At 52.8% G+C, this 13,646-nt stretch overlaps 1 protein-coding gene across 2 annotated transcripts in view; it reads left to right on the plus strand.

Annotated features, from left to right (window-relative positions):
* The window catches only part of SARDH (sarcosine dehydrogenase), a 37,004-nt gene that overhangs the window by 13,887 nt on the left and 9,471 nt on the right, over nt 1-13,646 (plus strand). The window contains exons 11-18 of one of the 2 annotated variants that reach the window (XM_067309106.1): nt 55-196; nt 1,319-1,402; nt 1,655-1,768; nt 2,628-2,766; nt 3,441-3,513; nt 3,784-3,897; nt 6,791-6,938; nt 7,674-7,767. In XM_067309106.1, coding sequence (XP_067165207.1) covers nt 55-196; nt 1,319-1,402; nt 1,655-1,768; nt 2,628-2,766; nt 3,441-3,513; nt 3,784-3,897; nt 6,791-6,938; nt 7,674-7,767 — 908 coding nt within the window. The remainder of the gene's footprint in view (nt 1-54; nt 197-1,318; nt 1,403-1,654; nt 1,769-2,627; nt 2,767-3,440; nt 3,514-3,783; nt 3,898-6,790; nt 6,939-7,673; nt 7,768-13,646) is intronic. The other variant, XM_067309105.1, reaches the window with a different exon arrangement.

Here is a 13,646-nt window from a genome sequence, read left to right on the forward strand (position 1 = left end):
TGGGAGGGCAGAGCTGCGGGTTGATGGGTGCATGCCTCTCCCCCTGCCTTCCAGGCGCTTTCCCCACTCTCTCACCGACAACAACCGCTGGCTGCGCGAGCGAAGCCACGAGTCCTACGCCAAGAACTACTCCGTGGTCTTCCCCTACGACGAGCCCCTGGCGGGACGCAACATGAGGAAAGACCCCCTGCACGAGGTGAGGTGTTCCCCAAGCAATACGCTGCCTCCAAAGCGCCGTCCGCCCGTGCTAGGAGGGATCCCCGCAGCGGGTGAGCATTTTCAAGATATGCACTTAAATGCAAGGCTGCATTTTCAGCAGTTTTGCGGGCAGGCAGCATAGCAGCTGCTGCTGCTCAGAGCCACCTAAAACACCCCGCTGTTGCCAGTGACTCGGGAGTGACCTGAGCGCTGGCTCCATGTCTTGCCCGACTGCCGCAAAGCAAAGAAACTCCATTCACCTTCCTGCCACTGCAAAGAAGGAACCGAGTTTCCTGAGCCCATTGCAGCTCATCGTTAATTCAGATCACGCCATTTCTCTTCCGATGGAGAAGAGAGACTTAAGCAGTAAAACAGACATTCCTCCCTACCATCCCCCATTGTTTGCTTGACAGCTCAGTTGTTTTCTGTCACTGAGGATGCAATTTATTTTTTAATGGAATGTCTAATAAGCGATGCCCATTTGACTGACAGCCTGGTATTTATACACGAAGCTCCAGAACATGTGCTATGCTTTATAAATAGACGCTGAATCATTTCTAAAATATTCAACAAAATCTATTCTTTTCTGAACAGAGGCACCAAACAAAAATATCTTAATGGATCCCTAATTAATTGCATGCAGAGATATTTGCCTGAGAACAGAGGAGGAATGCAAAGGTTGCCATATAAAGCTTAAGTGTTATTATATAATTACTGTTAAAAACGTTGGGGAGAATCTTCCTTTCTGGATTTAACATCTTTTGATCACTAGTACATCAAAGCACAAACTTCAGTGCAGTGCACAACTGACCTGTGGGACTGCTTGCTGTCAGATGCTGTTAAGGCAAATACCTTTGGTGGACAAAAATATTAGGGATTTCAAGGGAGCTGGGGTTTTCCACTATTTTGAAAACAAATCACAGAGCTGATTTCTGGTACCGCCCTCCTTTCTTGCCGCTTGGCTGCTGATAGCCAAAGCCAAAGTGTCGAGGATCTGGTCTCGTGCATGCATTTAAGGAGGGCAGCCTCAGCGTTACCAGCTGAAGGAGGATGGCTCAACGAAAAGATTTTAATTTTTTCCCCCTTTTTGTTCCTATTTCTCTGGCATCATCTTACCTAGGAGCTGCTGCAACAAGGCTGTGTTTTCCAGGAGAGGCATGGCTGGGAGAGGCCTGGCTGGTTCAACCCCAAGGGAGCAGCTCCGGTAAGGACAGTACTCGCTTTCGGGGGGATTTTCAGCCTGTGCCCTGCAGGTCCTCAAGGGTATAGGACGTGCGCCACGCATGCAGGATGTGTGCTGCGCATGCAGGCAGCACGCTGCACCGTCTTTCCAGGCACGGTGGGAATGCAGTTGAAATCTCTATCTGCCCAGAGCCGGCTGCCTTTTGCAACTGCTTGGCTTCTGCCACATGCCACCTTCCTTGCTGCCCTCCATCCTGCCTGCTTCTCTCCCCAGGTCCTGGATTACGACTACTACGGCGCCTACAAACGGCAGCGTCACAGCAACTACACGTACAACCGGCTGCTGGGGGACGAGTACACCTTCGACTTCCCCCCGCATCACCACGTCGTGAGTGGGGCTCTTGGGGGGCAGGCCCCGGCCACGAGCAGCAGCATGGTGCTCTCGGCCTGGCCCGTGTCGGGGACAAAACTTGCCCCACGCTCGGGTCCCGGTATGTCCATGTGGAGTGCCAGGGCTGGGGTGTGGAGACAAGGCAAAAGCAGCATCGCCCACCTGAAACCTCTGTGCACATCTGGGCTGGGAAAGTCAGTGACATCAGAGCCCATGCAAGCAGCTTTGGGTCTGGAAAACCCAGTCGGTGAGGTTTAGAGGAACTTGAAACCAAGGGGGCTTTGCCCATCTTTCACTGGGAAAAAAGTTCCAAAAAGGATTAAGAAAAAGGGTGGTCCATGCTTGGAAACCTTGACGGAGGAATTTTACATGGAATTTTAGTACTGCTTTCCCAAACAAAAGAGTTGACACCAGCTTGGGGGAAGTTCAGATCCGTCTGCAGAGCGAGCGTGTGTGTTCCCTAGGGCAGAGTTAAACGGAGAGTCCTCCCCGAGCTGCGTTGCCTCCCTGCTCCCCTGCGGAGCCGCCAGCCAGAAAAGGAAACCAGCCCTGGCAGTCTGAAATGGGGGAAGAAACACCCAGCTTGATAAGCTTTAACTATCACTATTGATAACTATCACATGTTACTGCTGTAAAGACTGGGATTGGGCAGACAGGTGGTGCTGTCTTCTTGTCAGACTTGCTATATTTAATATCTAATTTTTGAGGAATGTTTTGAAGCGCTACAGTAAGCTTTAAAGGCACTGGGCATGGCCTGGTGTCGTTTCTCATTACATACGTGGTTTAATGTATCTCTCCCTTTTTAGAATGAGAAGGATATGGCTCGACTTCAGTGGTGTGTTTGCTTTAATTTTAGATCAAGAATGAATGCTTAACGTGCAGAAATGCCCTGGCTCTCTTCGACATGTCTTATTTTGGGAAATTCTACCTGGTTGGTCCTGAAGCGACAAAAGCGGCCAACTGGCTTTTTACCGCTGATGTTAGCAAAGCACCAGGTACTGGCTCAACCTTGTTATTTCAGCTTCCAAGTGCCAGGGGGTTTATTGATGTTTCTGCTGAACATTGGGCTAAAAGGCTGCCCTAGGAAATTACATCTTTAACCAAAACAAAGAGTGGGTGACCCAACCTGGCTTTTATTGTAAATGTTGCTTTTGCAGAGGATGTGGGAAGCATCCGAGAGTGACTGCTTTCCCTGTCCTCCCCAAAGGCTGGGTTTTGCTGTCATTTGCATTGGTGCTAAGCCTGCTCTCTGCACCTGGGGTGAGAGCGCGGAGCATCTGCCCATCAGAGTCCAGCTGGAGTTCACAGCTGGAGAAGTGGGTGTAATGGGGTACATAGAGACACCTAGCAGACAGCGGTTTCAGCAGCTGGCAGGGGCAGAACAGTGCGGTAGGACCGATTCTGAGCGCTCTTGCCCCAGCATGAATTGAAGCAACCCCCTGAGGTCCGTGAGAGTAACAAATATAAGGTAACAGGGGAGGAGGATCAGCCCCGCTCTGCTGCTGCTCCTCCTTGGAGTGAGCTGGGGGCAGAGCCAGGCCCTCAGCCGGGGTGAGCTGCTGTGCATATGCAGGCTCCCATGGCCCTGTACAGCTCGCGTATCGTCTGCCTCTTGAATCTCTCTTCATCTGGAGCTGAAAGTCTAAAGCTCCTCGCTGCCACCCAACAGATCTGCTCTCCTCCACGCGTCCCGGTTCTCGCAGCTTCCCAAGTGCGATCATTGCTTGCCGCAGTGTTTGCAGGTGAGAAGCTGGCCCCCTCTGTCGGGGTTGACACATTTCCAAGGAAGTAGCTTCAAATCCTCAACAGATCTCAAGGGGAAAAAGAGTTGCTCCTGTCTCCTTTCTGGCCCTGAAAAACCCAGGGTAGGTCACGTCATAGCCAAGCAGCGGCAAGTGATTTAGTGACTGTGAAAATATTCATCCTGCCCTCCCCGCTCCACCAGCGCCATTTGCTCAGTGCCTTGGGGTATCCGATCCGCAGTGGGTGCCCGTCTTTCCTTCTGCTCCTAGGCTCGACCGTGTACACCTGCATGCTGAACAGGCGAGGGGGTGTGGAGAGCGACCTGACCGTCAGCCGGATCAGCCCCGGGAACCCGGCCTCCCCGCTGGCCCCCGCCTTCGAAGGTAAAACCCTGAGCACGGGGGATGCTTTGCAGCCGCTGCCTGCTGGAAGCAGGGAGCGTTTCTGCAGCGGACGTGGCGGTGAGGGGGGACCTCCGGTTGGGTTTACCTTCCCGTCGCCGTTTCAGGAATGGCTTGGCACTCAGCCTGCTGTGTGCCGTGAGGCCGGACCCTGTGCAAGCGCTGCCTTGCTCCGGGGAGCACATCCTGCCCCGTGCTCACCCGTGGCACCGCAGCTCTCGTGGAGCTGATGGTTTGGGGGCTGCAAGGCTGGTGTGTCAGTGCTTCGTTTTCTTGCTAGCTCTTTAGCTGTGTCAAGGCACGCAAAGGCATTGCTGGTCCTGGTGTCATGTAGCCTCTTTGGCTGAGCTGGGAGAAATCTAGCGAAGCAGCAAGGCAGAACCAGGGATCCTTCATTTCATGTTTCACGTCTCTCCTTAACACAGCCTCAAAACCTTAGCTAAACAGCAGGTTGACCCAGCTTAAGTAGCTGATTTTCAGGGGGAAGAACAGCACCAGTGTGAGCAGTTCTTGTGCCTGAAATCCGCTTTGTGCCCGGTGCCCACCACCAAGCAAGCGTGTGGCAGTGAGACGTCCCCTGTCTGGGATGCTCCGAACTCTCTCTCAGCCTTGGGGATGAGAAGCCATGGCTGCGGGTTCAGTTTGAGCCCTGCCAGCATCTCTTTAATCTTTGCTGTGCTTGGAAGTGAGCTGTGCTTCTGTTGGCCTTGGCCAGCACATGTGGGGGCTGATTGCATTACCTGCTCCCGGCCACCTGGCCTTTTCCCCCTGCTCCCCCCTTGGTCTGCGTAACCCGATTATCCCCTTTCTCCTGGGGGCTTATGCTCTAACCAGGTTCTCATTGGCGTTATTGGGTTTCTTAAGCTCTGGATGGCTGCTCTGTCCTCTCCCAAAGTCCTTATCAGCTGCAATAAAGAGGAATTAAAAGCAAGCAGAGCAGTCAACCCAGAGGGCAAAAATGGAATTAGGAAGCAATAGTGGAGGAGGGCTTTGTGCTCATCTCCAGCAGCGCTGCCAAATGGCTTTGCCTCGCAGTGATGGGTGTCTGCTGGTGCTACTGCTCCCCCAGGGAAACCGGCGCCTCTTGGGGGAGGAAGGAACGCGGGAAGCAAGGTTTTGACTTAGATATTGAATACAGGCGGCGGCCCTGTTCCCACACAGTGTCACTCTGAGATTTGCTGCTTAGGAGCAGCTCGGGGAAGACAGCGGCCCAGGAGCACGGTTGCAGGCCGGGGGAGTGGCAGCAGATGGTGCAAGGTCGCAGGTGGGATCTCCCCGCTTCGCCAGCCTGCCTTTCCCCAACTTGGGCTCGTGCTGTGCAGCTCTTCCCCTCCCGCGGGCGAATGCTGCGTCCCTCTCCTCTCTCACTCCCAGACACGCACCCGCGTTGAGCAGGAAGTTTGAAGGGAAGCGGATAGCAGAGCTGCAGTGTTTGATGGGTGATGGAGGAGTTTAATAAAAGCAGATCTATTTTTTTCAATTATAGTAGGTGGCTGCACTTATTATCATTGTGACGGATTATTGGAGAACAATTTGGTAGTGGCAGAAAAGGCAGAGGGAAGATCGATTATGTATTAATCAGCTCCCTAACCCTGTCCCTGGGTAATTCTCACCTAGAATTACTGACAAGATGAATTCCCCTCATATACACATGCAATGCTCACACTGGTTATGGCCTGGTCTCTCCACCCCTCCCTTTCTCCTCAACACGTAGCAACTTCTATGTGAGCCATCCTGGTGAGGACCAGGGGAATCTCGCACTTAGCCCAACGGCAGGGATTTCGGCTGCAGAGCGTGCACCTGCATGCATACATTTGCAGACTGCTCTGACTTATAGTTCCTCACTCCCTTAAAACTTTGATATCAATTCTGTATTAGGACAAAACATTGGAAGCTTTTGCAGTTGGTCTTGAGGAACAAAGAGTTTTCTCCTTCAGGATCACCTAGTCCTGCAAATCGAAGGAGTTATCCTTGACGCTGTTGGCAAAGCTCTGTGTGGAAGCATCGCACACAGGCATCTCTAGGGTTTGGAGAATTGGGAAAAGCTCCTCTAGCAGGAAGGCAAGACTGGTGCAGGCAGTGTCTACAAGCCGTGGAAGTCAGGGAAGCTGTATGCAAAGAAAAACAAATGTAGTGTTACGCAAGCCTGGCGCGGCTATAGCCAAGGCAGAGGCAGCCAGCCCTTGCATAACGCTACCTTTGACATTAGCTTCTTGGAGCTCCTTGCATAACAGCAGAGCAATAAACCCTGAGGGGAAAAGCTTTCTGATCTGACTGTCAGAATTGTGCATTTTCTCAAGACAGAGGTAGGGGCTGCTCCTCTGCTGGCCCCCGGCACCTGCGGAGCAGCACGGCGCCCGGAGGCCGGTGCAGCGTGGGCAGGGAGAGCTGTTCCTTCCCTCTGGGTGTGAGGAGGATGAAACTGCCTTTGCATGGCCCCAAATCCTAGCTTACCTTTTTTTCTTTCAAGTTTTAAAGGTCATTTGATTTTCAGTTTGCTGGCTGAGCCCCACAAGTAAAATACAGTGTGGAAGTTAGCAGAAACCCCAAAGCCCCCTCTTCTCCCAGCGTTATTTCATCCTTCCGCAGGCAAAGCAACCCTAAACCCACCAAGGTGATGGCCTGGCCCCACGTTTGTATCACCTTCCCCAGGAACGGAGAGCACGTGGTGCTTTGCGGGATCAAGCCCACGGACTTGCCTAGGGAAGGGCTGCAGGATTTTCCCCCTTCTCTGAGGTTCCCCCTGGGCTGTGCGAGCTCGAGAGACTCAGAGCTGCAGCTCAGCTTCTGGAGAGCAAAACCAGCCAGGAGCTGAGCTGAGCATCGTCCCCAGCCCAGTTCTGCCAGGCCTGAAAGGCTGCGGGATGTTTTCCAGGGGACGGCTACTACCTGGCTGTCGGTGGGGCCGTGGCGCAGCACAACTGGTCACACATCAGCACGGTGCTGCAGGACATGAAGCTGCAGTGCGAGCTCCTCGACTGCTCGGAGGAGCTGGGCATGCTGAGCCTGCAGGGCCCGCTGAGGTGAGCGCGGGCAGAGCGGCGCCCGGTTCTCCGCATCCCCGGCGGGCAGGGATGGTGGAGGGAAGGCCTGAGCGCTGCGCGTGCCTCTGCAAACCAGCGAGCACGTGGGGTTCGGTGGGGAGAGGAGCCCGGGGAGGGAGGAGAGAAATGATAACTGGTGAACCGAACACGTGTGGGTCCCCGTGCTCCCTCGGAGCTGGTGCAGTCCCGTCCCCAGTGTTGCCTGGTGTAATTTTCCCCTGGTTTTGTTCACGCACTTGCTTGCGTTCAGGGGAACGTGTCCATGTCCCGGTTTTGGGCAGTAAGCCAGTCCCCATCCGCAGCACCTGCCCTTGGGTTGAGGCATGTCCCTAAACTGCCCTCGCTCCAGAGCCCTCTGCCAAGGCAGCCTCATCTCCTGAGCCTCGTTAATGCATTAATCCACGGGGCTGGGTAACCCCCCCCCACCGCCCCCCCGAGGCAGGTTCCCCATTCTGCAAGCGTTTTGGTAGCAGGACAGAGCCTTCGAGCCCTCCTCTCGCCACCTCCACCCGTGCTGGCTGGGCAGGGGCAGAGGAGCTGTGCCTCTGCACGGGGACCAAGGAGCCCCTTCCTTCCCCGCGGCGGCGCTGGGAGGGAGGGATGGGGAGAGAGTGCCGGGTCTCCACGTGGGGTGCAGGGTTTCAGGAATAAGCGCCAGAATCCGGCTAGTGAGTGATGTCCTTTCACCGGAGCCACTTTGTTGTTTCCCTGCAGCCGCGCCGTGCTCCAGGACGTGCTCGACACCGATCTCAGCAACGAGGCCTTCCCCTTCTCCACCCACAAGCTGGCGAAGGCAGCGGGATGCACGGTAGGATGGAAACCCAGGCCCCCAGCGCTCGTCTTCCCACGGGATGCTGTGCCTCGGGGGGGTTTGCTTGCTGAGACCACCGTCCCCTTGCGTTTCTTGAACCAGGCACCTTCCCCTAGGGAGACGTAGTGCCTCCATATTTCTGCAGTGGGCGACTGGGAGGTTTTGTTGGTTTTTTGGAAGTCTGGGAGTTAGTTTATCCTAATGTGGGAAGAACATATGTCTTAAAACCCCCCAAGGTTATTGCAGAAAAGAAGCTTAATTTTCCAGCTATGCCTGCTTTAAGGCAAGTAGAGCTGTGAGAAGAGCTATACTGGGGTTTTCTGGATGGAGACAAGTATCTCCCAGGTAATGCGTGTCTGAGCAGTGCAGTGGCAGTTTGCAGGCGCTATGAGGGTCATCACAAGCCAGGTCATCCCTTGCGTGGCATCTAAGCTGTGAGAGCCTTGGGCTGCAGTCCTGTCATCTACAGGTGGCTTTCGTGCAGTTTTTCAGGGGCCTCGTGGCAGGTTCTGGTGGAAAGGAAGGCCAGAAGACCAGAGCGGGAGCGTGGCGGATTCCTGCCCCATTGCCTCCTCTTTGTTTTCCCAGCCCCCTGGCTGCTTCGTAGCCGGGTCCGCTCCGAGCTTTGGGAAGGAGCTCAAAGTTGTCCGTGTGCTGAGTCTTTCTGTGGGCACATCAACTTGCAGCTTTGCAGCGGTGTCGGAGGAATAAAAGAGGCCTCCTGCAGATTAGGGGCTAGCACTGATGGCAGAGATTTATCTGACACTCTGGATCCCCTCCCCAGCTCCCCACCTTTATAAAGGAGGGACGATTAAAAGCAAAATGTGTCACGTAGTCCCTGTAAGGGCTCGGGAGCCTGAGGAGCTGGTGTATTTGATCACAGGAGAAGTCTGACAACCTTAAGCTTTCTGTACGAGTGCAGATCCTCTTGCATTTGCTGAGACTTTAGGACTCACGTCACTGGTTATGCAAGAGAAGTGCAGAAATGGTAATGCTCCGTGCTAATACCTAGGGCTAAGCCCCTCGGCATCTGGGGGAGGGAGCGAGTCTGCTTTCAGCAGCGTGGTGAAAATCCGCCGCTATTGCCTGGTTGCACCACCCGGGACAGCATTGCAGCTGGCAGGATGCCGGCCGGCTCCCGTGCACGGAGCGAGTCCCTCTGGGCCTCGTGCACGGCCCCAGTGCTGCCGCGATGGGCTTAGGACGTGGCGTGCCGTTGCTCGGCGGCCTCGCGAAAGGGAGGCTTGGCTTAGAGCACACAACTGCGTTGCAAAGAGACGAGTCCGTCCTCGTTGCTCTGGGTTTCGCTGTGAGATTTCACAGCTCCCGTTGATTGGGCTCTTCCTTCTCACCCGGTGCTGCGCGGAGAGAAAAGTGCCTCAAGTCTCTTCCCCCGTCTCGTCTGACAGGAACAAATGTTGTCTAAAGTTATCCCTAGGGAAAGGAGGTGGTGGTGGTTGTTTGGGTTTGCTTTTTCTTTTTTTTTTTCCCATGCACGAAGCTGCTGATTTAGCTGGTTGAAACACCCTAAATAGAAGAGTGTCTGACCACGAAGCGTTGTTTTGTTGAAACAGAAACATTCTGGAGGAAGCTGCTATTGTTAAATTTTGATATTAGGGAAAAAACTTTTGCAAGGGTTGGACGACGAGCTTCGCCTTGGTTTCCTATTGACGTTTGCACCACAGTAAATATTCCCTTTTATGTTCCTTAGCAAAAACACCTCTTTGGGAGAGGGCGTTGATTTTGTACCCCTGCCTTCCCAAGGGAAATTTGTGATGGTAGCAGTACTGGCACGGTTGCGGGGCAACGATTTCCAGGCAAAGCAGGTGGAAAATAAGGAGAGTTGGGGATTTTGAGCAGTCTTGCAAAAGTCTCAGTTGTGTGCCGCATGTAGCAGTTTTCCTGGTGCAGGTGAGATGCTTGGTGGTGCTGGGACATCCCAGCTGGGCACGGAGCCCCGGGTCCTCCCTGCCTTCCAGCTCCGGTCGACGGACGCTGGTTCGCTGGACGCTGCAGCGGGGGAAAAGCAGCACGTACCTGGAGAGGAGCGTGGTTTTGATAAGTCTAATCGGTTGTTACAGATTGCCCAACACACTGCAAATAACGGTTTCTGCTGATGAGTTTATAATCCTCCCTAGGCACTCACATCTGTGACAAGCTGAAAACATCTATTAATAACCTACTTATCCCCTATGAAAGGTATATAAATGATCCCTTCTTCGGCCCTTCTTCAAGAGTGTGATTATTTCATTTGCATTTCACTTCAAGTTTGTAGTTAAAAAAAAAAAATCAAAAAAAAAAAATCCAGTTTGCAAGGAGGAAATATCTGGTAGAAATGTTGTGGCTTCTTTTAAGTGTAAATGCCCTGACTGTCAGAGAAAAGCTTTCTGGCCTTCGCACAAAGAGACAACACTGAATTGCAAACGTCTGAGTTGAGACTGAGAGGAAAATTAAGGTGAATTCTCAGGTGTTTTTTTGTAAAATGGGCCATTTTATTCCAACACAAAATTAAAGCAAAAACCAAAGTGTTTGTGTGAAGCAAATCCCAGGGCTGCAAAGTAGAGGATTTTCTTTCTTTCCCCCAAAAAAGGTTCTATGAAAAAAGTAAGCTCTTCTCACACAGCTTTATTGAACTACTTTATAGCGCTTACTTCAAACCAGTCACCTGCATATCCCTGAAGGTAGCTTGGGTCTGCGTGGAGGAGAATTATTCAATCAGTTTATTTCGGTATTTCTGCAATTTTAATAATGTGCAAGATGCTTTCTGGAAGGATTAAAAGTTCTCCCCGCGCAGGGTTGCTGCCCGCAGCAGCCAGGGTGCCGCTCCTGCTGCTCCCGGCCAGGATTTGCTGCCCTCTGAAGCAGACGAAGCGGAGACCAGGAGATGAGTTGCTGGCGGAGGTCATGGGAAGACCAGGGTCAGGTGTGCAGTTAGGTTTTGTTCGTTCCCAGCACCTGGTCCTGTGTTCAAACCTCGCTTGCATAAAATTTCCAGTTTGCACCCAGTATCTAAGCAAGAAAACCTTGGGAGATGACCAACCCCTAGGGCTGAGGTGTGCAATCACGCGGGAAGGACGTAGGGTACAGTATTACTAAAAAGTGCATGTGTATGCAGGGAAGAAGGGGATAAATAAAAAGTGCAGGTGCATCAGAGCATCGAGCAGCCTTTCTGCTCCTGCCATGCCACTTGTCGCCCCGGGAGCTGTGCCCTGGCCCCGCAGGGAAAGCCCGGCTGCATTAGCATCTGTAAAGCTCTGCTTTTGCAAACACAAAAAGCCTTCTCCACTGGTGACCTATGCAGGGAACCTTCCCTTGCCTGAGCAGCTGAACAACATGATGGGAAAAGGAAGAAAGCCTGGCTCCTGCCGTTGCTCAACGGGGGATGAACGGGGAGAAATTCGTTACGTGCAGAAACCAGAGCAGCAGAGTTTCTCGGGCCGCTGGGCTGAAGCCATCCCTGATGTCATGCCGATGCCTTTCATTGGGATTAAGCCGAACCCAGCATCTTTAAAAAGATATTGCTAGGTTTTCGTGTATTAACTCAGTAGTTGAACAAAATCAGCTAGTAGAAGGAGAATTCCAGCAGAGTTAATGACACTGGAAATTACTGATTGGTTTGTGAGTTTATATATAGCATATCACTTTGTATGAAGTATTAGAGAAAGAAACCCATTTGAATTTCCCTGCTGGATACAGGGTAAAGTTCAGGTTTTCTTTTTCTAATATACTTAAAATGCTTTTGAATTGCTGCTCAAAGGCTCAGAAATTGATGCTATTTTATAACTCCATTTGAGATCTAATGGAAAAACCTGCTCCTAAGAGAATTTGACTCGGGAGGGCCAAAACCTGGCAGGAATGGCCGAGTCCGGCTGTTGACACCTTCCTCGCTTTGCTGGCCCTTTCCCGTGGGATTTGCACCATGGATTGGGATGTGCACACATCGGTACAACCTCTGACCCCTGACTGTACAAAACTTCGTGCTGCGTTTTCAGAGGATATACGTGTTACATGATGCATTGATCCGCCTCATCATGACTGCTGGTGTTCGGTCCCCGAGTGGCAGTGATTTGAGGGGAAGCTTCTCTCCGGAGGAACTTACTCTTGAAAGGAAAGTGTATTTTAGCTGCAGCGCTGCCTGCTCAGTCGCAGGCAGGGTTAATGAACCGTGGAGTTGACTGTCAATCCCCAGAGCATCTCCTGCCGTGATTAATACAGTAGCTGCCTGCTGCGTCTTGATCCCTCGCTGTTCCCTAATTAGGTGACACCTTTGTGCGAAGTGAAAAGCTTTCCCGTATCCCTCGTGCTCGCGCACCTCCCGAGTCGATTTTCCAGCTTTCATGCTTCGCTGCGCCGCTGGTTGAGGGAAGGCTGGCTCCCCCGGCACGGCGCTATTGTGAGGAGGCTCAAAATAAATTCACAATACCTATTATGTTTCCTCTCCCCCCGTCTCCTCTCCGGTTCTATTGTTGTAAAGGTTAAAACGTGTTAAAAGCTGCCTTAAACTCTGCCTGAGCACACTTTTATTATAGCAGTGTCTTTCGAGCGCAGGGGTGTTGGGAGCGCGGGGGGGACGTGCCGATCGATTTGGGCGAAGCTTTCTGATTCCTGTTTATTGCCCTGCTGGCCATCCTCTCAGCAGGCTCCTGTCAACAGCTTCCCAGAAAGACCTGTGAGGAGGTTGGGTTATCGTTCCTTATTCCTGGTACGAGGTGAGAAGTGAGCTGAGCCTTTTGCAAAGGAACGGGCACCTCGAGGGGTCCGTGTTGGGACCAGCACTGGGCTTCCCCACCACGTCCTCCTGACCTGGCTGCAGGCAGGGGATGGCGGTGGCTGTCGTGAGACCAAACCCAGGACGGGACAGAGCCTGGAGGGAGGCACAAACGTGCATGCATCCCCGTTGCAGGGCTGCTAGAGAGCTGTGCGGATGCTTTGCCTGCCTCTCAGTTGGTGGCAGGCTGCATGTCATCCCCATTTTTGGCCAGCTGGTCGGCATTGCCACCCTCTGCTTCTCCTCTTGGCACCCAGCGAGGTGAAGCAAAGGGGACGAAGGTGGTCAGGGCAGCGTGGTGGAGCGCGTTCTCCCAGCGTGGGGTGCGTCGCGTCTGCTCCCAGTTACCCCGGGTGCTCCTTGGCTGGGGGGTTTTCCTAGGGAAAGAGAAGCAGGATTTCTCTGCTTTGGGTTGGAGTTTTTTCCCATTGCCTACAGAATTTCCTTGGGTGATTTCTTACTCTCTGCCTGTTCCTATCCCTGTCTGTTCTGGGTAGCGGCTGTGGTTGTCAGTCATTATTTATACTGTATAAAGGACCGCAGCTGAGACCAGCTCCCAATTGCAGTAAGAGCTAAGCAAACAGCAAGAGACAGCTCCTGCCCCAAAGTGATCCAGAGTTAACTTGGGTCTGTCCTGCCTAAAACAGAGCTGCCGATCATTTCAGGCTCATCCTGTTAGCTACACAATCTCTTCCTATTTGGAAACCACTTTTTTAAGACTGCAGACCACAGTCTTGCATGAAACTATGGGTTAATCCCTCTCCCCAGCCGAGGAGCGCCTTTGCTCTTGACATGCATGTGTGTTTTCCTTGGGAAGCTCCTGCAGGTTTCGCTGTAAGGACACGCGCAGATGGTGTGTCAGATTTAGAGGAATGGCAAATTATACGCAGAGAGGATAAAAGTCAATTTTCCTCTTTACTGTTAATTAGAGATGGGTAGGAAATGTTCTTTATTCCCACAACACCGAGGAGCCCAGCATGTGCTCCCAGTGATGCAGCCAAAAGGAACATTTAACTCGCTGTGAAAATGCTGCAAAAGCCACCGCAGCGCCCTTGCCCCTGCCACCGTCTCTCCCCGTCCACCCTCTGCTCGAAGGAGCTGCACAGCC

Source organism: Apteryx mantelli, chromosome 21, assembly GCF_036417845.1.
Source record: "Apteryx mantelli isolate bAptMan1 chromosome 21, bAptMan1.hap1, whole genome shotgun sequence".
Classification (NCBI taxonomy): domain Eukaryota; kingdom Metazoa; phylum Chordata; class Aves; order Apterygiformes; family Apterygidae; genus Apteryx; species Apteryx mantelli.